The 26,468-nt window shown below is 33.4% G+C and overlaps 1 protein-coding gene across 26 annotated transcripts in view; it reads left to right on the top strand.

Moving 5' to 3' along the window:
• The window catches only part of SLIT2 (slit guidance ligand 2), a 241,109-nt gene that overhangs the window by 206,169 nt on the left and 8,472 nt on the right, over positions 1–26,468 (top strand). For 9 of the 26 annotated variants that reach the window (XM_085545653.1, XM_085545650.1, XM_085545648.1 and 6 more), the window contains 10 exons: positions 562–594; positions 3,297–3,421; positions 3,550–3,647; positions 5,056–5,195; positions 9,099–9,125; positions 16,599–16,692; positions 18,579–18,716; positions 19,319–19,559; positions 19,886–20,016; positions 23,928–24,082. In XM_085545653.1, the coding sequence (XP_085401779.1) occupies positions 562–594; positions 3,297–3,421; positions 3,550–3,647; positions 5,056–5,195; positions 9,099–9,125; positions 16,599–16,692; positions 18,579–18,716; positions 19,319–19,559; positions 19,886–20,016; positions 23,928–24,082 (1,182 nt within the window). Of the gene's footprint in view, positions 1–561; positions 595–3,296; positions 3,422–3,549; positions 3,648–5,055; positions 5,196–6,550; positions 7,404–9,098; positions 9,126–16,598; positions 16,693–18,578; positions 18,717–19,318; positions 19,560–19,885; positions 20,017–23,927; positions 24,083–26,468 lie in introns of those variants that run through there. The other 17 variants (XM_085545665.1, XM_015862756.3, XM_085545664.1 and 14 more) reach the window with 5 other exon arrangements.

Genomic DNA, 26,468 nt, shown 5'->3' with positions numbered 1-26,468 from the left:
TACCGTACTTCTGTGAAGATGCTCATAATTACAGATTGCCACTCAGCAGCTTTTCAGTGACATGATGGCCCTGTAAGACTTTATATGTCTCTTACTCAAAGATAAGTAATTTTATCTTTTGCTTACAAATGACCTTCCAAATAGGAATTAGAAAGATGCTGTATTTCTACTAAAAGCAAAATTTTAGGCTATCAGAGGAGATTTTGTTAGATATATATCTGCTTATGTTCTGTTATTGTGTACAGAAGAAGTGTGCATTCCTTCTTATCAGTATCTGCATTCATCTGAAAGTGAAATTGGTTCTTGAATCTTATTCGCACAAAAAAATAGTTTGCTTTGAATATGAGCATTTAAAAATGAAACCTCAGTTTTAAAATTTCATAAAATCACTGGAAAAATGAACTTTACTCTATTTTTTGAATTGCAAAGGTCATCCCTTAGTATTTTCTTCTTGCAGTTGTTTTTCTAGGTTTGAGTTGTTTTTGTTTATTTGTTTTTTTCACATAGCCTCTAACAGATTCTCACTCTTTTACTCTTTTACTATTCATGCCCTGCTTCTAGAGATTCCAGGGCCTTGTGGTTTTCTGATACCAGGTAAGGTTGCAAGTAAGACCTGGAATGGATGATATGTTTAAGAACAGACCTTCTGACCTTCCTTTTGTGAACCTCAAAGAGACTTCTTTCCCACAACATGCATGCTTACTGTTTGTTTTCCCTTTCGATGAATTTAGAGCTGACTCTTCATGATATATCATTCAACACAGATTGTATGAAATACTTTATTATTTTAAAAGTGTAGGATCAGGTTCTGAAAGTTACCTGATGGTTTTCACTGCATTATACTGACATCAGTGATTTCATTAGCAGTTTCAGTTTCAGTGACTCTGTAGATGCTGATTTTGATGCAAGAGCAAAGAAGATCTCCTGAGTCATAAGAAGACAGTATTTCTTGCAATGGCTTTTGAGAAACTGGTTTTGTGAAGTTTGATGTTATGTTTTTCTTCAAAAATATTAGATAGGTAAATGTGTGTGTGCGTATATTTATTAATAAAATAATACACACTCCATTTTTCACTCTTTATGGATGAACAGTGCTTATTTTGCTTTTAAGATTTTTTTCCAGTTATGTCTTATGCAAAGATATATATCAACAGTGTGAAAAATTAAATAATGGAATATTAACCTTTTTATTTGTTTTGTTTTTTGTTTTTGTTGTTGTTGTTTTTTAACATATAGCAATCTCCTAGCAAAGCCAAAGAAGGGAAGGAAATACATAGCAAAAATGAGAAAAGATTCTGGTGCTTCCTTTTCATCAGCAGTAGAAATATCTGAAACACTTCAATTTTTGATCCTATAGCTGAGGAATGATGAATCAAAGTATTCATTTTTCTTGGCTACTGTACATATGGAGAGGTTTGAAATTAAAATTTATGACACAAAATCAGACAGTCTTGCTTACTAACCTGTTGGGAATTGTGTTCCCATTTGGTGACTCTATTTTAGAGTTAAAATTTATTTGCTAACTCACATAGGAAAATAATGTCTGTTAATTAGTGTTTTTAAATTCATGCAAAATAATGATCATTTTATTGAATGAGAAATAGAAATGAGGCCATGATATTGGAACAAGGAAGAAAAGAGACTTACTGTCCACAGAACAGTAAAGGCTTCTTACCACATATATTTTTCATAGGACATCTTAATACTCTCTAACAATAATTTGTAATAGTCAAAGGTCTTTTTTTTTCAACTTGTTTACCTTTGCTGTTTGCTGCTTTAAGAAACTGTAATCAGCTGTAGATTTTTCTTTCAAGATAAGGTAATGAAAACAGGAATAGTCAGTGATCTACATAGATGGTGGCTTTGGCAATTGGCACAGTGTACCTTACCACAGATTACTGTGTTCATCTCCCAGCATTTGCTTGCAAACTGACATAGATGGAATCCAACACCTACAGATTAAAGGAAAAGTTTGTCGATCTCTCTGTAGCACCCCTACTGTATCCTTATAATCATATGGCTACCTTCCATCCCAGCTCCTTTACAGAAGCTTATCAGAGCTTAATCGCCAAATAAATAAATAAATAAATAAATAAAAAGTTTAAATAACAGAAAGCAAAAAACCACATCATATATTAAAAGTGCAGTTACTTCAGAAAAATCTGCAGTCTGGCTCGATTCTTTTTAAATCTCTTGGAGAGCAAGCAGGCAGTTCCATCACTAGGTCTAAGGAGGTTGTTTTGCCGAGTCACTTGAAGAAATCACAGGTTTTCCATTAAGATTTAAAAATTACTTGTAGATGAGTGTAGGTTTTTCCACAAGTCAAATCTGAAATCAAGCTGGAGTCAGTAATGTCATCAAGCAGTAAAGCTGGAGATAGTAGAGAATGTGTGTTCATTTGGTCAAGTCACCCATGTTCTTTTACAATAATTAATCCTTAATTGTGCACAAATTATTTGAAAATGAAGTATTATTGTAAGCAGATTATTTCTAATTTTAAACAGATAACTGGTAATTTATTTGCTTGTCTGACAAAAGAAAAAACAAAAACAACACTGGAACAACAACTGATAGTTTATAATTTGAAAATATGCCATAAAAAAGCAGCATTAAAATTGTAAGGCAAGAGAAAATAATTATCTAATAAATATTTATATAATAGGAATAAGATTTATGTAGGATAAAAAATCAGTCTGGTTTGTAAAACATTAGATTTTGTCAACATTCATTTCTAATTTCTATTGTTATAGCCATTAATAAAAGAAGCAAGACTGAAGGCATTGGAGGTGACGGCCCTCTTTTGCATGTAGATTCATGGCACTTTGGGGTCCAGCAATTGCAGAAATGAACTATGGCTGACTCCATAATGAGACAAAGCGCTGTATAGACCTACTTACAGTGAAATAGCTTAGACAGTAACTGTACAACATTGTTGTTAGATGTTCAACTAATGCTGCTAGTCCATTTTGCCATTAGTTCTATGTAATCCTGCAAATAAATAAACAAAATTAGAGTTCTTAGTGATATTACCAATAGAAGCACTGGAAACTGCTATAGCCTTTATTTTCTCAGAGACAGTTTGTACCTGATAAATTTGAAACTGTATTCTTGATTTTATTAATGAAAAGGGAAGGCAATTATCATGGGTCAGAACTGTATGGATTTCAGAAAACGAGGATATCAAAATCAATTTGGGGTCAGCTTCTTTTTTTTTTTTTTTTTTTTTTTTTTCTGCTGACATCCTGTCAAATATAAATTAGTAGTTGGTTTCTGAATTTCACATTTGTATTTTTAAGGGCCTGTGGATGTCAATATTCTTGCTAAGTGTAACCCTTGCTTATCAAATCCATGTAAAAATGATGGAACCTGCAATAATGATCCAGTTGACTTCTACAGATGTACTTGCCCATATGGTTTCAAGGTGGGTAATGGCTGAAAAGGAAAAAAAACCTAAAATAACAACCTCTCCCTTTTAACAACAACTTGTTTTAATTGATTCCCTTACATTACTGTCTGTATTTTCTTAAATGAGACCTGTTCCCTACATAGGGTCAAGACTGTGATATTCCCATTCATGCCTGCATTAGTAACCCTTGCAACCATGGTGGAACTTGTCATTTGAAAGAAGGAGAAAAAGATGGTTTCTGGTATGTTGTTTTTAACTCTAATAACAGAAAGAAAAACTACGGACTTTTATATTTATACCAGTGTTAATCTTTGGGTTCTTTTTGTTAATAAATGTTCCACAAAGGCAGGTTTTCAGTGCTTCTAAAGTTTTCAGACATGTCACTGTCCATGGAAAGCTTCTAAGGCCCCAAAACTGTTAAAAACAATAATAAATGGTTGTGATTAATAGAGGCCTTTCAGGTCAAGACAACATAATATTGACTCCATTATGCTAATTAATAGCTGGCTCAATCCCTGCTGAAAAAATCTCACAATTCATCTGTTGTCGAGTGTATTACTTTAACAGACAGCATGTAAATGATAGAATTTAAATCCCTGTGAAAGAGAAAATTAATGATTCATTTGAAGCTCACTATGCCAGCAGATAAACATGCTGTGAGCATTTTTAATCTTGAGTTATTTAATCACACAGTACAATTACTCCAGATGTACTTCATGAATTATGAAATAAAGTTCTTTAGCATTCTTCTGTGAAATTATTAGTCATTTAATAATCTACACCTCGAGCTTGTTAGAAATGACACTTCCCAAAGAAACAATTCATTATCCTGCAATTCATTAAGACATTATTTTTATTTTTAATCTATATTCTGCTCAAAGATTAAATGCTTTTCTATTTAAAATTAAGTATATAGATATTATGACTCCAGAATTCAAAGTGACATAGTCCTGTCTCACAATTCGACCTTTTCCATTTATTTGTTTAAACACAACATCTTTTGAAAATCAAATCAATCTTGTAATCAAAGTTACAGTAGTTATACATGCTGCAAATTATATAAAAATGAATGCATTGTCATATTTGCGAGATATTTGCTACCTTTTTCAGTGTATTTATTTTGTGTAAACATATGTAAAAGCAAAATAAAAATCACCCCTTTGAATAGTTTGTGTAGGCTTTGTTTTCAAATATAAATACATGTATTGTATGTAGAACTTTAAATACAGATAGATAATGATGCATTTATCTAAATGATAGTTGAGTAGTAGTACTACATATTAATCTCTGATTTAGCAGTTTTTTCCATCTGTTTGCTTTTATGAACAAGACGAACAACAAAAAAGCAGGATAATTTCCATTAAGAAATATAATCCCATGTAATAATGTAATAATAGAAAGGTAGCATGCATTTCAGAAGTGGCCAGTTATTTAAAAAACCCCTTAAAATAAAAGGCACAAATTTAAAAACCTTTTTGTCTGTAACTTAAAGTTATAAAATATTTTGGGAATATGTAGTACATTTATTTTATATCATCCATATTCTCTTAGAGGTAATGATTAAAATTAGTATCCCTATTAATTACAGAACTTCTCTGACCTCCTCAGCTGAAATATTTGTGTGCTTGGTTTTATTTTTGGTTTTACAGGTGCACTTGTGCAGATGGATTTGAAGGTGAAAACTGTGAAATAAATGTTGATGACTGTGAAGACAATGACTGTGAAAATAATTCTACTTGTGTGGATGGAATTAATAATTATACTTGCCTTTGTCCACCTGAATATACAGGTAGGAGTATAAGAAAGAGAAATTCCTAGTAGGAAAGAGCTCTGTTCATGAGTCACTTTACAATTGACTTAAAGCCAAGTTTCCCTTAATAATTCTCTTCTGCATGGTTTGTAGTAAAATATAGACTTATACCTGCTCATTAACTTCCCTTTTAGCTTTGCAATTATAGCACTTAGAAATTTAAAAGACATTTCAAAATGTGTTCCTCACATATGTTTACCTAGCCCAACCAGGCCAATGAAGAATGCCCATAGATGCAAAAATCTGAAAAAAAAATATATTAGTTTTATCTTCTGTTCTCCAAGTTGTTACCAGGGCAAAAAAGTGTCTATTTGTGCTGAAAGGGAGATAGATTTGGTATCCTGGATGTTGTCCTGCCCTCCTTTAAAAATATTAATACAGATTGTGATAAAGAAAATAGCATCACAAGAAAATAGCAGCATTAGAGTTGGCAGCCAGGCTCTTCTTTTTGAGGCGTAGGGTACTTGGCTTGTTCTCATCATCTCTGTGAGAATGGACAGTAGTTAGAACAGGAACACATGAGAACGAGAAGAAGGATTTATTGTTTATGTTCATCTGTTAAATAGGTTTTCTAATTAGACAGATCTGCTTTCTGTCAGCTATCAGACCACTAGGAGAAAGAAGAGCTTAAATTCACAAAACCATAATTTGAAACACATAACAAAGAAGCAAGATCCTCTTTAACCTAGGAATTAAGTAAATGTATGTAGTAGCCCCCTGTACTTAATATAATCAGTCCTATCGCATCTATCAGTTATGCTTTTCACCACCCTCAGGGATCACTAAATTTGAGCTCTGGAAAACGGGAAGGAGAAGTAAAGTAATGAAGTAGTTTCACTTATTGAAAATACATCTAACACCTTTTTAATCCAAGGCATTTCCATCATTATTTCTACAACCTACTGGATTGCTGAAATGATTTAGAGTGTTCAGATTTGAAGCCAGTATTTAAATCTTGAAAACCATCAGTGAGAAATCATGATAGAACACAGGTATAAGAAATATGATTTTGTAATCTAATATATGTATTCATCCAGTACTTACTCTGGGTAAATGTTTGGAACAAATTAGTCCATGAAGAATAAGCCACAGTACCTAAGGGGATATGAGTTAAAAGCATATGTAGCCAGAATAAGGTAAATAATAACGGGGTGGTCCACATCTGGAAGATGAGATGTAACCTTCTGCTTAAACAGAAAACTCTTTTGTCAGGTACTGCTCCCTCAGAGTTCTGGACAGCAACTGACAGTTCAAGCCTTAGAAAGAAATAGTAGGTAACAGTGTCAATAAGTAGTGGCAGATGTTTGTTATTTCTCCTATATCTAATATTTCAGCTGTATCTGAGTCAAGCTTCAAGATCCCATTATCAGCTGCTATCTCCTATGAAAATGAACAAATACTCTTTTGTGTAGGATGGAAGAAAGGAAACCAGTCACATCGGTCTAGTTTTCCTATTTAATGGTTTCATGCTAAGAGTTTTCATGTACTTATTAAATAGTAGACAATTCATTTGAAAATTCATCCTCCTCAGCAATTTTTTTGCTCGTGTTTTTTGTTTCTTCATTTCTGACATTACTCTAGGTGCATTTGGACTGCTAGGGCAAACAGTTTGTTGTATTCATAATAACCCATGGGAAGGACTGTTTTGTATTAAATATCCATGGAGTGGATACAAAGGCTTGTTTATATGTGCTAGCCTAAAATTTTGATTAAGTGTGCTTGTTGCACTTCTGTTGTATTTTAATTGAAATGTATGTTTTACATTTACAATTAAAACTTCAGTTGTACTATTTCTATATACATATACATATATATATAAACAGAGCAAAAGTGAGAGCATAAATGTTTGCAGCATTTTTAACTTGATGTTTGTAATGCAGGGGTTTTTTTTGTTGTTGTTGTGTTGTTTTGTTTTGTTTTTTAAGTTTAAATAGAAGAAAGTGTATTTTCTATTTCACTCATATCTAAGGAAATGACAGTTACTTTGCTTTGAGGACCTGCTGTTGTAGAATGCTGTTCACAATTCTAACAAGAAAATGCTATGAGCTTCCATGGCAAGTGGAATTCTTTTAGAAAAGCAAATTTGTTTTCATAGATTTCTGGTCAAAATTGTTACTGAAATCAGTAGGTCATATAAGTACATTGTTTCCAAACCGCATGAAAAAAAAACACTCCAAACATGCAAGACCAGAGCCTCTGCTGTTTTATTGACAAGTGGGACATAAGCTGAAGCAAACTTTCAAGTTTTTCTTTCCACAGGAGACAGTAAAGGATTCTATAGAACATTATCTGTCTTACAGAGCATCTGAAGTTAGGATGCATTCTGTGAGATCTTAAGCCAGTTTTAATTCAGATAAAATATAAGGAGAAAATATAAAATGTCAAGTTTATCTTTTACACTTGTCACCACTGTTTTTTCATACTAAGTATTAACATACTTATTTAAATAACTTTCAATGTAAAGAGTTAGTATAGACACATTAGGATCTAGAAATAGTAGTGTTCAGAATATAAAATAATCTTCTAGTTGCCTCCAGTGTGTAAGAGATATCAAATTATTCATAGGATTGTTTTCTCCTCTTGCCCAACACTCGACTTGAAAGCAATAGAATCCATACCCAGTATTGATATAGTGATTTTTCATTAGGAGATTTGCAGGGATTTGGATGTTGGTGTATGTTTTAAAATCAGATAGGTATATTATGATGTGATGTTTGGTTTGTTTTTTGTTGGTTTTTTTTTCATGGCAGGCATTTTTCAGTAGATAAACAGCTGTACTAATTAGACAAAAGTAGGTTAATTTTCAGAAAAACTGGCTATATATTCAGTAGTTTAAAAAAATAAAAAATGAAAAATAAAAAAAAAAAGTTTTTAAAATATGAAAGTATGTATCTCTAGCTCAAAAAGACCCTGAACCATAAGCTGCTGGAAGCTGAGCAGTATACATACCAGGAAAATGCCACCACAGCCTTGTCATATTATCTTTTAATTTTGCTGACAACGCTTTGTATTGTTTATGTGCAAGATGTCATGGTGAGGATGTACTGAAAGTGGAAGTGCATCAGCCCAGAATAATTCTTCATTCTTTCATTTGCAAATATGTTTCATGTTTCAGTAGCACAGTGAAACGAAGAAGTCAGTTGAAAATCATTGGTATGAATTGTAAATCATTCTCTAAATTTTAATAAAATTAACTCTGAACATACATACAAAAATACAAAAAAATATTGTAAAGAATGTTACAGTGTAAAACTCCATCACTTTTTTCACTTAAGCCTGTTAGCTTATATTGCTTAAGAACCAGGAATTGATTTTTCTCGGCCTCAGTTAAGTTTTGCAATTACCTCCACAAATAAAAATGGAAAGGCAAAGAAAGGTATTTGCACAATACTATGAGCTTTCTTAAGATCACAGGCTGTAACTGTGAAATAACAGGAAGCAAATGGAATCGTCAGACATTCAGATTGTCTGATGAAACCTTGAGAAATAAAACATTAAAATGCTTTGCTATGTCCTGCACTCTTTAACTCTGCTATTCTCTTAACATTAACATCTCCTTTATTTTAAACTCAGTCTAAGTTAACATCAGGTCATTTTGTGTGCATTCTATAGACTACAAATAATCATTTATCTTTCTCATTACCATCAGTCATTAGATCACAAATCTAACAGATCCAAAAGTAAAATCTTTCTTATGCCACCGGTGGCATGCACTTCTTACCTCTTCTGTTTGTTTTGCTCTGCTGTAGGTGAGACTGAAGCTTGCTTCATTTTTGCTATATCAACATCTCTGCTGCTATAGCTGTGCGTTAGCTTAATGTGCTATGCTGTTGTATTACAATGTAAAAAGTCTCTTGTCTCTTCTGTCTTTGTCACTGCAAGCTGCTAATCTGAATGAAGTGGAAAAAGGTCAGTTGTCTTTTAAGCCTATTTTCACTTTCCTTTCCTTAAAGGTGCATGGATTTAAGTTCTTACGAATGATCAAATGAATCGTATATAATTTAGAAAGCTCATTGCAAATCCTGAAATCAGTCACGTGGATATAGCTGTGAATACATGCTGAAAAAACACCATTGAAGATACAGATGACTGTGCAGGAGTACTTTAATATTACTTGTTTTCATATGTTTTAAAATTTGTGCATCCGTTGACAGGACTGACAAAAACATTTATGTTGTGAACTTCTGAAGTCTTTATTATCTTTAGTGCATACCTTGATTCCATTCTAAAGTATGCTGTGTTTTATAGCACTGTTTTGCTGTAACTTCTTTATTAAATGATGGTACTAGAAATTATGCTGGAGTATAGAATAGTAGTCCTCTTGTTTATCATATATGAGTGACCTTTTTGCCATAAGTATCTAAAGAATCTGAAATGATCTCATTAAGCTCAGGCTGTTCTACAGGAAAGGTAATGGTGGAGGTATTTATGACACAAACTTTGGTTCTTTTTTGTTGTTGTTGTTGTTTTAATAATTAATATTCTCTGCCTGACACCTATCTCTCCAGCAGAGATAATACATCTCCTATAGAAGCTGATCTTCTGTACAGTCCACTCTCAGTCTATACAGTCTGAAACAGAATTGGTGTCAATGTATTTGTAAACTGCATATTTAGTTCTGAAAAGTAAATGAGTCAAATCAACTTGCAGCATATTTGCTGTCAAGTAAATTTGATAAATATAATATGTACTCTATAAAATAGTGTAATATTTCACTAGTAATGAAAAATATTTTCATTAGTCAGTAAATAGCATGTTTAGCAAGGCTGCAATTATACCATCTATGTTGACATCTGAAGAATTATTCTTACAATTTAGAGTCTTAATTCCCTCTGCAAATGACAGAGAGAAGCAGATACTTCCAGAAAGTGATTTCACCACAATTTGAATACTTAAGGTTGTATACAATTTAGACGTGTCCCTGTACTGCGTTTTACAGTTACTTGTTTGAACAAGTAGCAATTAGCCTCCCATTTTTCTTTCTCCTTGTCACTTCCAAAGCTCTTATTTCTATATTGTTCTCTTGCTGTCCTATTATGAAACTAGTTAACAAGGTGTGTTTGTCAGAAGAAGACCCAGAAAAATTGCAAACTCAGTACAGATAAAGCTGAACTTTGTTGCCCTTGTTTTTAATGCTAAATAACAAAGTATTTATAATAATAACTAGTGCAGAGTTAGTGAACCATTTTGATTTATCATAGATATCATAAATATTTAGGGTTTTCTTTTGTAAATTAAAAATAAAACCCCTAAACATTTTTTTGAATGGAATCTAAACTGAAGATGCTACTTTGAAGAGAATCAAGCTTCAATTTCAAGTTGAAACAGATGTTATCTGTGCATAATTAGGCTTGCTGGGATTTTGAATGCCTTTTAAATGTGATGAAAGGTAGAAAGGCAATGAATTCTGTACAGAACTGTGGTAATTGTAAGTGTATGACACAAGTGTGAACTAGCAAATATTAAAATTACTGATTTTATCAAGAACAAATTCCTCACAAACAAATTATCAAAGGCCTTGTGCTGTGAACAAAGTTCAGCACAAAAATTAAGCAGATGCGTGTGATAGGTGCTTGTATTTCCATGCACACTGAACATGAAAGTCATTACCAATATGTAAGTTTCTTGGAGGATCAGTGAGTTTTATTGTGGCAAACAACTTTTGAACTGTGAAAATAGAGGGAGAGAAGGATAATGACAAGTAGTCATCTCAGTTTAGGCAAGCCCTAGACAGATGTAAATTTTGTTTTTAAGTTACTAAACTTAATTACATGGCCTTCTAGCTGCTACAGGTAAGCAGTTGTTTCAGTTCACCTTGTAAGCAAGTAGTTGCATAAAATTTAGGCATGCAAGTAATGAAAAACAAATCATACTTTTTCTCATAGATAATGTGATAGCATGATGAAAAGTATTTAATTTAATCAGAATCAGAATCCTCAGTCTTATAAGATTTACATATAAGTGCTGTAACTTCCTAGAACAAACCAATAACTTTGCTACTGTTGCTTTTCATGACTTGTATAATTTTGTTTTTTGAAGATTAATACTCATGCTACTGCAGTCATTTGAGGTATATTAAAGTAATTTTGCTCCGTGTTCATGAAGGCAGAGTATATATCCTTGGCAATCTTAACCACTTACTTCCAGTTTGATAGCTGCCTTTAGTGATTCTGTCAATTATCCTTGTTTTGTTTTCCTTAATTGTCTTAAAGGTTATCTGCCTAGAGTTACTGTTTTTTGTTGTTGCCAAATAGCATAAGTAAATAACTAGAAATGTTAAACTAAATAAGCCACATCTTGCAGCTTAGCTGAACAGAAGTAAGCAATGGTGAGCAATATCCAACAATTGATCAAATTTAAAAAACTATTCGAACATTAAATTCTTACAGAATTTTCAGTTTTGTGGTTGTAAATTGTATCTTACTTTGACAATGAACAAAAATTAAGCATCAGTGTCCTCTGAACAGTAGATACTTTCACTTGTTGTTTGGTTTGTTTATTTTTTCCCAATAGTACAATCAGTATTTTTATTGTTTTCTTCTGTTTGTCAAATTCAAAACTTAATAAAACTGCAGCACTTTTCTCTATATAGTTTGCTAAGTAGCACCATTGTTTCCCAACCATTCTTATAGGGCATTCAGTGTTTGAGTCAGAAGTAAGTGAACAGAGACTCTCTGTCAAAAACTGGATTAAAATATCTAACTGATAAAACATAAAGTCTGCAGAAGTTGACCTGCAATATTCAGCAACCAAGATCAGAAGCTGGAACAAAGATAAATGCACATATGTCCTGCTATGCCATTAATTATTCATAAGTCTGCAAAATGTTTTTGGTATTTTGGTTTTGGAACATGTCATCTGTACTAATAGAACATAATAGTACTGTCGGACTGTTAAATCTGCAACACCTTCTACGTCTTAGTAGAAATCTCAGTAAATATTCCAGTTCTTACCTTGGAGGATTGCCTACATTCAGATTGTGCCAACAATGAAGAGTTCCACTGGTTTCAGTGCTACTCCATACCAGTAACCAGACTGCATAGATTAATTAAACAGGATGTCTAATGAAAACAGTTATTGCTGATCCTAATTAAACTTTGGAAGATTTTCATAGAATCTTTGACTTCATCAACTAATTATTTAAAAAAAAAAATAAAAATAAAAATCTCTGCTTATTCTTCTACATCCAAAAATGTTCCTGTCTTTGTCTTCTAAAACATGAATACTTAGCCAAGCTCTTAAAGCACCTTCAGTTCTAGTGCTATTAGGTGAATGGAAGAATGTACGCACACATTGGTATGAGGCTTCCTGGAACCCAAACACTGTTTCACAATTGTTTTTCCATTTTATGATTTTAAAAACACTGTTTTTTGGTTTGTTTGTGTGTGTGTATGTGTGTCAGAGTTCTCTCTCATATTTCCTTCCAGTAATGTCAAGTATAACTTGGTAAATCAGTTACTTCCTTTTTTTCATTTCCATCATTCTCTCTTCATTTCAACAAAATTATTTTCTTCCCTTCACCTTGTCTCAGTTAAATTCTGAATAACAAATTGATTATTCAGTATGCCAGAAGAGATGTTGCATTACCAGAAAGTTACTCCTCAGAGGTTTGGATTCCATCTCACAAATTTTCACATTATTTTTCTATCTACTTACTTTTCCTCAAGCAGTGATGTTTTGGTTATAAGAAGTCTTCACTCAGAGTATAGATTTGTTAACAGTGCAAATTAAGAACTAGCATTTAGGTTATTTTGATTTGTTCTTCTGCTGATTATTTTCTCATTGAAAAATTCAGCATCTGATGTAAATGTTTTGGATTCCATCTCAGATTTTTAGTTGTTTTTCTTTTCATTCATCCTGTGTGCAAGTCTGTCATGTATTCTACTATAATGACAGAGTTTGTAGTTCCTTTAAAACTGACTTTTTTTGTTAATAAGATTTTGTGCTTCCTCATTTCACTACAAGACCTGCCATGTTTACCACACCTTTTCCTTGATTCCTATTTTCTCTGTTACTTCATTCAACTGAAAGCTTCCTCCAATTATATGATTCTGATTTATTTTAGAGTATGTACAATTTTCAAATGTAAAGACATACTTCCATTTCCTTTCACAGCACATACATTCCTGTCTCTTTTAGAAGAGCTTTATTTTTTGGAATCGTTTCTCTTTCAGTCTGTGGACCTTTATAATGTAGAAGAATTCCACAGAATACTAAAATAAAAGTCTGCCCATAATTTCAAAAACATCTAATGATACTTGCAAACCATTTGACTGCAGTAGACCTGATAGCATTACATCGATTTCACAATTTGAATACTTTTCAACACTGTAAATGTTTTTCAGTCCTAAATGTCTAGGTTTGATTCCTAACAAGATTTGGGAATTAAGACTTTTCAAGTGTCCCAGAACGTTTCATTAGGTATTTCAGTTTTTAGTGTAGGTCTGAAGACGTGTGCCATCAATTCATGACTACTAAGATGCAATGTACTCTGAAAAATCATGTATTTTAGAAGCAAATAGATGAAAAAATAAAAAATAAAAAAAAAGCAGACAGATTTATACACTACTCAATAATACTATTTGCCACACTTAAATAAATTTCTAAGGTCTATGCCAGCAGTAACCTAAGTGATGGTTCATTTTCTCTCCTGTATCAATGCAAGTTCAGTGAAGCAGTGGTGAGATTGTTTGCTTCTATAACACCAGCCCTAATTCTTATTTTGAAAAGGTATTTGGGGCTTTTCCACTGAACTTTTATTGTAACTGTAACTACAGAGACAAGAAACCTCCAACATTGCTTGAAAGATAGGCCCAATATGTCATGCTCATAATGGTTTACTTTTTTACATGGTTTGTGGTTTACTTTTGAGGAATCTTGGGAACATTTAAAGAAGTTTTTTCTAAGACTTGTAAATACTGAACAACTGTATTTGTAATTGGGTTGTCATTTCCTATGTTTTGAAGTTCTGCATTTAATTGTGTATAGATTATACTCCATAATAAGATATTTTTTAATGAGTATATAAAAGTGTAGGTGTTATACACTGATCTGTATGGAGGTAATTGCATTTCTAGCTCATAGGAATGCATATAGGCTAAGTTAAAAATAATAATAATTTTAGTCTTTTCTTGTTCCAATGATATTCCTATAAATCTGAAGTCTCTAATGTTCAGAGATATACATAAATGTTGATGGCCTCTAGGTGGCTTTCAGCCATTACAAGTTCTTCAGATTGACTAAATGCTATGTGAAAAATTACTTCCTTTTATGAATGATTTTGTTCAAACAAAACCTTTAGAAAAGAGAAAGGGATGTGGGTTTTGTTTGATATATTGTGGGATGGTAAGAATCCCTGGTATTTCAGGATTCTTTGTGCACTGACCTAGCCATAACATTTGCACACTTCCAGACTAATAAGTCCATAGAGAGTTTGAAAAGGCTTTGAGGATAGAATTTAAATCCGTTCTATTAGTCATCCTCAGTGGCCTGTATTTGATCTTCATTCAGTTTCCTAAATATATTGACTAAGTCATATTGTTACTGACAGTTTTCCTGAGGTCTTTTAAGTAGGCTGTGCTTAAACACCATTGTCTTGTGTTAACCATGAGCTTATCTGGTTTTGTACAGAAAATGTTCAACTTGCAAATTGGTAATGTGCTGTCATTAAAAATATATGTATATCTTTATGTAGAATCAGTCTGGATCTTTTGATCTATTATTTTTTTTTCCTGTTTGATAACTGTGATGCACTTTTCAGACTGGTTTTGGCTTCTCTCTGTGTTTCAGGATCATGACGGTTGCATGCCTTAAAAACACATAACACATATGTTTCTATTGAGTTTTTATTCTCTGGTTCAGTTTTGCCTTTTTCTCTATCTTTGCTGCTGCTGAGGACTGTTCCTCAATTCCAAGTTGTATTTATTTGTCCAGTGATTGAAATAAATCCTATTTATCTGAAGTTCTAGAAATAATGTCTGAGGTCACGAATAGTCACAGTGGTATGTTCACAATATGCAGTCTTAAACAATAAATCATAAGCACAATTGCTGTGAAAATGAAAGCCTTTTAGGCAGGATTTTTTGAACCCAACAACAACAACAACAAATTAAAAAAATTCAGCTCTTGCTTTCAGTTCATTATCATTATCACGTGCACTTCTATAATACTAGAGAAGTCCCTCTAAGACAGAAGGTAGTTTCTGTGTGGTGCTCGGCCCTCCAAGTACTTGAGAAATATCAGTTAAAGATGCCAGAAACCTTAGTATTGATAGTAGTAGCTTATGAGCTTGTTCATAAAACTAAACACATTATGTATTCTGGAAGATAATATTCATTCATATGCTCACTCTAAAACTCTGTTACAATGTTATTATCCTGTACCTTCCTTCTTTTTTTCTAGTTTACCTGTTTTGATTCAAATTGCATCCCTATATGTTCTGTCCTTCTTTTCCCATTTCTGCACTCATGGTGATGCTGTCTTTGTCCCCAGTACTCTGCTGCTGTTCTGCAGATATTTATTTCTCATCATGACTCTTTGCAGTGGTACCTAGTGACAGGACAAGGAGCAGTGGGCATAAACTGGAAGAGCAGAGGCTCCCTCTGCACACCAGGCTGCACTCCTGTGCTGTGTGGTGATGGAGCACTGGCAGAGGCTGACCAGAGGCTGTGGGTCTCCTTGGAGTTTGGCTTGCTAGGACATGGGTGTGGACACCCTGCTCAGGGTGTCCCTATTTGAGTACGGGTGTAAGCACACGCGTCCCTTCCAACTTCAGCTCCTTCTGTGATTCTGTGATCTAATTGCAATGTTGACCAATACTCAGAAAAGTAAAACCAAGGGATACCAAGTATTGTGCTTCTTGAAGAAAATTTCAACTACAGCAGTGAAGGTGCCTTCTTATCAACTGATCTTTTCTTCCCCATTTTGGTGAAGAGTTCTGTTTTTATACTTTCTTGACAAATGTCAAGGAGCAACCCTACTACCTGCATTGTTTCTGGGCCTAGTAGACCTGTGAATCCTTAAATTCAGCAAGCACAAATAGTGGTTAATTATGGTATATTACCATGTGCAAAAAAGGTTGGATTGTTGATTAAGAAAATTAGGAAGTAGAAAGCAAGTTTTCATTGTTGGATAATTGGAACTGTATTGTCAAACAGTGATATTAACATGTTGTTGTTTTATTTATTTATTGTTTTTTTTCTTAGAAATAGATTACTGACAATACAAATCTGACTATTTCTGTCTGGAATGTATTCATTTTTATACCATTAAGCTTGTATTTTTTTAATGTTAACAAAAGAATTCTTAGAAATTACTTAAAAAATAGAAACAGCTATTTTTGGATCTGTTTTCACTGAGCTGAGGACATGTATTACTTTTCAGGTGAGCTCTGTGAGGAGAAACTAGATTTCTGTGCTCAAAACTTAAATCCTTGCCAACATGACTCTAAGTGTATCTTGACACCCAAAGGTTACAAGTAAGTTTAAAATACTGTCATGGTCCAGCTGCATCTAAATTTTTGTGTTGTTTTTTTTATACTCCTTTTTTTTTTTTTTTTTTAAATCTTTTTCTTTTAGTGGAAGGAAGTTCTACTCTCAAAATACTGATTTCAGTTATTACTAAATACTAATACTAAATATTACAGTAGACTAAGCTCAGTTATTTTAAGATGGACCTCCAGTATTATCTTAGGTATGGTTTACTGAATTAAAAGATTCTTAGCTAACTTCAGTTAGAATTTGAAGATGAACAAAAGGCAGAGCAGTTAGTTTATGTGATAGCCTATACAAAACCCTTTTGGCAGCTCGGACAGTGGAAAAATAATAACGTTTAACTAACATGAAATTATTATACTGCTGTCTGAGAAGTAATTGTGAAAGAGGTTATTAGGAAGGAACACTGTAAGGTGTAAAATGAAGTCCATTCCCAGGAAAGTTAATCTGTAATTACACTATATCCTTGTTACAATTAATTATGCACACTTCAAAGTGCTTTTATAGGCTTTAGCTTAATAAATCATAAGTACCTGTCTTACAAGAAGCATACTCTTGGGCCAGAATTAGGTTATCTATTATCATTACAAAAACTGACAAAAAGACGTGTTATTTAAAATGAGGCAAAAAATATTCAAATATATCAAATATTCATATGAACATGAAATGTTCATTAAAAAAAAAGAAAAAGTTGTTAATTGGAAAATAGAAAATTTGTTGGATTTAATTTTTTCTACATTATATTTATTATCTTCATGCAACTTGAGTGAATCTAGTTTGGCATCTCATACTTTACTACTCAGTTGATCAGTCTTCCAAGTTAATTTCTGAGATTTTAAATCAGAAAATAACATATACAGTAACTTCAAGAAAGTGTCTCACTTATTTTTATTAATAGTGTGCTTTACATAAAGTTCTTTATTCCATTTTCATATTCATATATGTTGTACAATAAATAGGTTTTGTTGGAGTACTTAATTTAACATTACACAGGTATTTGACATCACTCTTTGCTCTTTAGAGCAAGTTTTAGTTATAAGAGAAAACAACAGCAAGGGAGGAATCACAGGGTCTAATGAAATCAATCCATAAATCTTAATCAAAAAATATTCATGTGAATGTATGAATTACTAATATTTTCCATTCATTTTTCACAGACTTCTGAGCATTCACTCAAAGAATATGAGAACTCCCTAAAGAAATGCTGTTAGCATTAACAATGAGAATTGCATTAAGTAAAAATAGTATTAATAAAATAAGAAAATAATAATTATATTGCCTACTATTCTGACGACCTAAAGTTTTCATTTCAGCGAGAACTTGAGGGCTCAGGACAGGGAATGCAGATAGTGATACTGTACGATAGTTCAGTAACATCAAGCCTTTAATAGTAAATTAGACTGGTTGAACTTCAAGGGGAAAAATTGTGTGTAAACTCTGAACTGTATAAATGGATCTTTGTCCTATTCTTAGCTGTTCAGTTGGCAAAGAAGTTATCCACAAACCTTGGATTACTTGTCTGTTTCAACAGCTAAGCATATTGATTATTTTTAGTGTTCACAGCCACTTACAACATCCCTTAACACTCTGCATTACTCATAAATTCAAAGAACTGTCAAAATGATTCATGAGGTCTCTCCAGATTTTAAGCCACAAATTATTCAATATAACGTCAAATAATGAGTAAGCATGTGTAACTGGCAAAGCTGGAAATGAAAATTCCCCAAATAATAACATGATTAAGGTACACAAAGTCAGGGTAACATTTTAAAGTTTTGAGTTTTAAACAGCTGAGCAGTTCCTTACCTTTCTTGTTAACACATAGTACTGTTAAAAGGCAGCATGTTATTCTTGCTTTTCTATTCCACAGATGTGACTGCACACCTGGATATGTAGGTGAACACTGTGATATTGACTTTGATGACTGCCAGGACAATAAATGTAAAAATGGAGCACAGTGTACTGATGCAGTTAATGGGTATACATGTATTTGCCCAGAGGGATACAGGTGAGGAAAATTTGGAAACAATACAAACAGGTTTAAGGCCAGGTTGGATGGTTCACCAGGCAATCTGATATAGTTCTTAATCTTGAAAAAGAGAAGGCTCTGGGGGTACCCTCACTTGCAGTACTTGAAGGGATCATATAAACAGGATGGGGATCAGCTGTTTACATGGGTTTACAGTGATAAGGGGGAATGGTTTTAAAATAAGACAGGGAAGATTTAAGTTAGATATAGGAGGAAGTTTTTTACTCAGAGTTTGGTGATACATTGGAACAGGCTGCCCAGAGAGGTTGTGGATGCCCCATCCCTGGAGTCATTCAAGGCAAGGTGGGATGTGGCTCTGGGCAGACTGATCTGGTGTTTTGCAACCCTGCATATAGCAAGGGGGTTGAAACTAGATGATCTTTGAGGTCCTTTTCAGCCCAGGCCATTCAAAGATTGATTCTATGATTCACTGGCTGGCAACCCTGCCTCTAGTAGGGGGTTTGGAATTTGGTGTTCCTTGAGGTCCCTTCTAACCCAAGCCAGTCTATGGTTATATGCATGTCTTTCTTGTGTCAGTCACATGTTTTTTTGTAAATACTAATTTTTCTATTTGTATTTAGTGGCTTGTTTTGTGAGTTTTCACCACCAATGGTTTTACCACGCACCAGCCCTTGTGATAACTATGAATGCCAAAATGGAGCACAGTGTATTGTAAAAGAGAGCGAACCAATCTGCCAGTGTTTATCAGGCTACCAGGGTGAGAAATGTGAAAAGCTGATCAGTATAAACTTTGTCAACAAAGAATCCTATCTACAAATCCCTTCAGCTAAAATACACTCCCAAACCAATATCACCCTTCAGGTAAGATTGCTTGTATGGAAATTCGTATCTGGAAAACAGTGTCAATGATCTTTTGTAGTGTGAAAATGTACCCATAGTAATCATCGGCTCATTTAAAAAGCTTTTCACAGTTTGAGCAAAAAAGTATATGAGAGTCACTGGAATAACTCTATATTCATTATAAACTAGATAAGCTTACTGGTAAGAAGAGAAAGAATATTGTGTTGGCCAGTGAGGAATTTTACAGTAAGTTAATAGACTGTATCAGTAAAATCAGAGATTTGCTTACTACAGGATTTTTATTAAATATTTTTAATTCTTCCTAATTGTTTCTTTCTTTTAATTAGATTGCCACAGATGAAGACAGTGGGATCCTGCTCTACAAAGGCGATAAGGATCATATAGCAGTAGAGCTGTACCGTGGTAGAGTGAGGGTCAGTTATGACACAGGATCTTATCCAGCCTCTGCTATTTACAGGTGAAGCTAGATTTAAAATTAATAATAAAATCTAACTGGAACAGAAGATGTATTAATTGCATCTCAAAGTCATGTATTTTGAATAGATAAAAAGAAATACATTCAAGTGAACATATTGTCAGATATTTTGTAATTAAAAGATATTGCCAGAAAATGTAATTTTGTTCAGAAGTGTCAGAAGTCTAATATATTATTTGATCCATTAAACCCAAGTAAAAGCTGGCTTTCAGTAGAATACTTACATGTCTGTGTAAAACGTGAAAATGTTGTGTTTGTTGGTTTCTTTTATGTTTGTTTGTTTGTTTGTTCTCCCCCAAGATGTTACTGCTAAATAATTTCCCAGTGTGCAGGGTAAAGTGCAGGACTGTATTGCATAAGTAGAAATGAAATAGAAGGTTTTTTCTGTGCTAGACATAAAAAGTGAGACTTTTCCCTGGCAATGGAAGATAAATCTAAAAGTTTAATTCTAAAAAAATCACTGCCCTTGAAAAATACATGGGTTTTTTGCTCTCAGAGTCATCAAGAAACAGAATCCACATCTGTTTCTGTAGTACAGTTTTTAAGCTTTTTTAAGTGAAATTTCTCTCATTCTCTGAAAAAAAAGAAAGGAAAATATTATCTGATTTTCCCAGAGGATTTTATATATCACATTTCAAGAATTTAGAGACAGACACTGCAAGCATGAGCAGAAGGACAACAGGGATCACCTCTTCTCCTTAATCTGCCCTCTTGTTGCTATAAACCCATTCAGAAGTAATTGGGAAGTATTGAATGAGTTTTCCCCGAGTCTTGGTTTCTTCTGTAATTACACCTCTTACATTGTAAAACTTTATCTAGTGTTTATTTGTTTGCCGGAGATTGTAGTTAGCTGACACTGTTCTGTGTTCTATTAGGGATGTTACATTAAAAATACATTATTTTTAGAAATTCTAAATATAAATCACTCAATATAAAATCAAAAGCTTACATCTATGTAGCAGAGAAACAGTGCTAAACTTTGGTAGGTAATAGCATCATTGGAACTGTGTTTTTTAGTAGATTACTAAAACGTTCCAATGGAAAAATAAATTAATAAATAAAATCTGTATAATATAGTATAAAGATGTTGAGTAAAATCACAGACTTTTACAATAAACAATTTAAGATTGTTTCTGTTTTCTGATGCACTATATGATTTATGACATTGTTTACAGTTACATGGAATAATTTAACATGTAGAAATAGTAACTGTATTTTAATTACACAAAGTACAGAAAACAGACTTTACAGAAGAATTAATTATTTAACGCAGACGTAGTATTGCAAAAAAGAATAAGTGGGATATCTAAAACAGAAGCCAAAATAAGTGTATACATATATATACAGCTAATAGATTCAAACAGAAGTTTTGTTATATAAATGGTAGTCAAGAAATGGTGTGTTGAGGACTCAAGCGGGAGCTATAAAGCCTGCAGAAATGCTTGTAATAGCAACAAAACAGTTACAAACAGATGATTTAATCATGATAAATACAGAGAATGAACAATAACAGCAGTCTGTGTAAAGTGAATGAAACTGCTTTGCCAGTGGGAGTCTACTGAAAAAAGAGCTATCATCCCAAAAGCAGTCAATCTGAGTAACAACATGAGATGATGGCAGTACCTAGACCAATAAAGAACAGTAATTGATCAGGGATGTTTTGTTTGGGAAAAGTTGATCCACTTTAATTTTGTTCTATCTGGGCATCTATTTTAAAATGTTAAATGTGTTTTCTTCCATAAAAAAGAAACCTATACATTCTATAAAGCCATTTGCATCATATATTTACTGAAAAAAAAATATGTGAACATTTCTTCTCAATTAGGATCTGTGTGTTTCACTCTTTATTCTCCAGTGGTAAATGTGCTAGAAGTAATAGAAGTGCATTGGCAGGAACTATTGCACAAATCTGCCTTGTGTTTAAGGGTGGCTTAATTTAAACCACCCTTACCTAGGAGGGCTCCTCTTTCTGCAGTATTTTTTTTCTTAACCAGTAGAACAGGTAAAACTAGATTTTAATAATGACTCTTAAGAGAGATGCATTCCCTTTACACATTGTTTTATACATCCCTAGAATTACCTCCTGCTATAAAAACACATGTTCTGTGTTGCTCTCGTCCTTGTAAATTTGATAGTGTGAAAGGTCCTTGAGCTGTAAAGTGGTGTTAGCTGCTTTGGAGTAAGAACAGTATATTAGGGTTTCTTGTTTACTTAAGTCACGAAGTTACATCCATTTTTATTTCTTTACACAACTTTTTTTTTTTTTTTGCCTAGACTTATTAAAATGTGTTAAATATGATAATCCTGGTAGATTTCTTGCTGCTTGATCACAGCAGACAACTAATTAATAAATTGAATAGGTCATGCTTTTTAGAAATATTAAACTCTGACCTGTTTCTTTCCCACATGGAACCTCCTCCTCCACTGCATTCCCGAAAAGTGCTTATTCTGCCAGTGTCTGCACTGTGTATTTGCATTTTTATGTAGAGCTAAGTTTATTTAAAGCATCACACTACTATGCAGAACTTATACCCTTATTGGTCTGGGCCTGGATTGCTGAAGTTGGTAATAAATAGCTGAGAAGCTGCTTAATGTGCCACAGCTGTAAACAACTATGTGAGCACTTCTGGTCTGCTCCAGGAAAAAAGCAGTTAGGTTAATTAAAGCATCACTAAGGATGTTAAAAGGTAATTTGTTTGATTTTTGCCCTGAGATTTAGGAAGCTAATCCTTTTCAACTATCCTGCTTTTCTAATGAGAAGAGCTCACTGTCTGTATGACTGTTCTGTCCATCTCAGACTAACATCATACAATTGGTTCATTTAAATTACTTTTCAAGGGCTTAAGCTAACTTGTTTGATGGTATTCTGAAGCAAATAGATGCTGTCATGGGAATGGTAATAATGTCTGGTCCCTGGACTACAGCTCATTGTCATAACTCCCATCCAGTCATACATTTAGCTCCCAACTCTCCTGTCGAAAATGAGCTGGAAGTAATTTAAGTACAATGATATATTCACTCCCAGAACTGAATAGTTCTGGGACTTTTCTCTCTGCTGTGCTTAAACTGTGTTTAAATATTCACTGTGTAATAGCGAGGTCAGTAAGCACTGACAGACATTTCTTGTGCTTAGTAACATCAATGTGTAGGCTTGTGCTTGCATAGCATAAGCACCATGCTTGAAACAATCCTCTGCTTGACGCTTCAGGCATTTTCCTACTAGTAGGTTTGTATTCTGCGAGTAAGCAGAAGGAAATCATATACAAAGGCGAGAAAACAAAGAAAGCTACAGTATTTGTACTGCAAGCCAGAAGCCAAACACAGAAATAACCAGGCCTGATAAACAAAACAAATTATTTTGTTGCTAGCATCAGTAGGGCTGCCTGGATCAATGATATGATTTTGTCTGGCAGGACTAAGATTAGATGCAGTTCCATATTCCATTAAACTAAATTTATATATCACTGGAGTCAACTCATTCCTTCCTATTTGTAGAATGTGTAAACACACTACTGTGCAACATGTAGGATAGGATACATAAACACATAGAGACAAACAAGAGCTTTGTTAAAGCCAAAGTTTTTGTGTGTTTGGCTTCCTGCCTAGTAAATGTAGCTGAACTGTTTAGAATATCAGATGTTACACACTTCATGGTTTGATAAGAATGAGTGAAAATGGACTAATAGTAATTTCAAAACATATTACTAATAGAGTGTTACTGAAGGTTTATTACATTGTATTAGCTCTTATATATGCGGGCAATTAAATCTAGCTTTCTGGTAACTGCATTCTTTGAGTTTTGTTTTGAAGCTGTGTTAATTGTCAAAGAGAAAGAAGATCAAAATCATTCTAACTAGAGCATCGACTGTTTTAAATTAATGTTTATTTTGCAGTGTGGAAACTATTAATGATGGCAATTTCCACATTGTGGAGCTGCTAGCTATGGATCAGATTCTGTCTTTGTCCATTGATGGAGGAAGCCCCAAGATAATTACCAATTTGTCCAAGCAATCTACTTTGAACTTTGATTCTCCACTGTATGTTGGAGGTAAGAGGATCTTATTGCTTCTACAAATACTATTGGCTAATTTGACTGGTAATATATGCTAATAAACATAGGGTAGGACGCCCATTTATGAAGACAACAACTAAAAAAGAGACGTGAGCTGAGCCACTATCTCAGTAGCTTCAGTTTTAAAAAATAGTGTTGGAAGAGTGGCTAGTACCTTAAAAATAAAAAAAATTAAAAATTAAAAATCCATTTACCTAGAATTTACTTGAAAAATAAAGCATGTTTTAATAAACTGCATTTGTTGCCAGTCAATTTCTCCTATAAATCCAAGTAACAAAAGCCTCAGTTGCAAATAATAAGGGATAAGTTGAATTTTGTCTCTTTCCCACTCTGTCCTGCAAGCACTTAATTTTTTTTTTATCAAATCTGTCTGTTTGGTTATTGTCTCCTCCAATCTAAGATGAAAAGAAGTGCAAGATAAAATTCAGCATTAGTCACACTAGCAGAGAAATGAGTATTATCAAATATATGAACTGCCTTTAAAATTCCTTTATATCACTGATCTTCAAAGGAAGATGTATGTTTTTTCATGTGTATCATTTCTGAAGTGTTATTTACGTAGCATACAGTGTCACATTTTTTGAAAGGAGGCAAAATCCTACATTCACATAAGACACTGTATGCTTGATTACTCGAATTGTCAACATCCATTTGTTGTTTAATGACTGCTAAGAATATTGGTATAAGTGCAGAAAGATTGCCCTGTCTGTTGTGGGCATCTGCTAATGAAATGATTCTGCACTTCCAAGTACAGACATTCATTTTGTGCAGTATTAACACTCACTTATAATTTATGACATACTGTTCTCTTCCTTGCTTCTCTACCTTACAGATGTGTCTTCATTAGAAGACATATTAATCTGTGTAATTATCATGAATTATCAGAAGAAACAATTTTCAGAAATTACTATTTCCTCCACTGGTCTGATTCTAAAAGCAGGAGAATCTTTCAACATATAACATATGCTTAAGAGATATCCTGTGTTGCCTCTATTTCCGTTCTTCACATTCAGGCTTCAAGCACAAATTCCTTCCAGCTGTCATAGAAAATGTTAATCTGAAACAGAATGAAAGCCACTATTAGGAGAACATTATTATTATTATAACTATTATTATAGAGCAAAAAACAGTAGACATATACTCATCTGTTAAACTTTTATGTTTCTATATTTGTATATTTGTTATCTTCAGAATTTTTAAGACAGTAAGAATCCACTTTTTTTGCTTATCTTTTTAGATTCATTCTTTTTTTTCATACTCTGTCTAGAATTTTTGAAGAATTTGATCACACATATCCTTCAGCTATGAACTCAAATTCTCAGCAGAATTTTATGCAGTATTCTTATCTTTGCCAAAGTCTTAGTTTGACACCTATATCGTCATGAAACTTACACTTACGCTTATCACCTTTCTGTTAAAATGGCATTTCTGGTAAGCATCACCTCAGCTGGCACAATGAATGAAATTCAGACTTGATAGCAAGGCCTTTCATGGTTTTACCTCTCTCTCTCTCTCTCTTTTTTTTTTTCTTTTTTTTTTTTCTTTTTTTTTTTTTTTTTTTTTTTTTTTGACAGAGCTATTCTTGTTTGACAATTATTTTGGTCAATTTGGAAGGCGTAATTTGATGTAATTTTTGCAGAAAGAAGTTAATTTATGCAACTTTTTTAACATTTTTTTCAGCTGTGTGTCCTTTTTTGAGGTCAGACTACATACGTCAGATATTTTCAGTCTTTCTGTAATGCTTCCCAGTATATCATATTGAAAGCCCATGGCTTTTGGTAAGAAGTCCAAAGGGGCAAACTTTCTTCTCAGAAACTCTTTAATGAAGTCACAGCCTTCAGTGATACTCCTCATTTTTCTTTCAGAAATTAGTGAACAGTTTGCCAGCTGTGCATGCTAACTTGTTTCAGAGAAGTCCCTATTTCTTACACAGCATCAGCAGCTTTTCATTTGCAGGCGTTCTGCTCTAGCAGCGTTTTAATAAGACGGTCATTTTAACAGGGTTATTGTATTGCTTTTATTTAATAGACCTCTTACCGTCTGCCACCTTCAGCAGTAAATTTTGTAATTTACCTATAGCAGGTTCTATGACGAAATACTTCAAAGAAAAGGAAGGGGGAGAACAATGCCAAAGCTACAACCTTTCAGAAAATTCAGCTGAAATACATGGGCATCATTTCTGTGGCACATCTTTCACAGCTGATAAAAGAACCATTCTCTAAAACTTGTTAAAGAAAATGAGTAGCATTTGCACATCATTTGGCCTTCTAACACTTTTGAAAAAGTGGCTAATAGTTTTAAGGAAATGGAAATTAATGATTGTTTACAGTTTGAGTTCCCAGCTTACATTACTTAGCTGATG

The sequence above is a fragment of the Coturnix japonica genome, chromosome 4, assembly GCF_054131305.1.
Source record: "Coturnix japonica strain WE chromosome 4, WE-NBRP24, whole genome shotgun sequence".
Taxonomy (NCBI): domain Eukaryota; kingdom Metazoa; phylum Chordata; class Aves; order Galliformes; family Phasianidae; genus Coturnix; species Coturnix japonica.
This window is presented reverse-complemented; position numbering and strand designations above follow the sequence as displayed.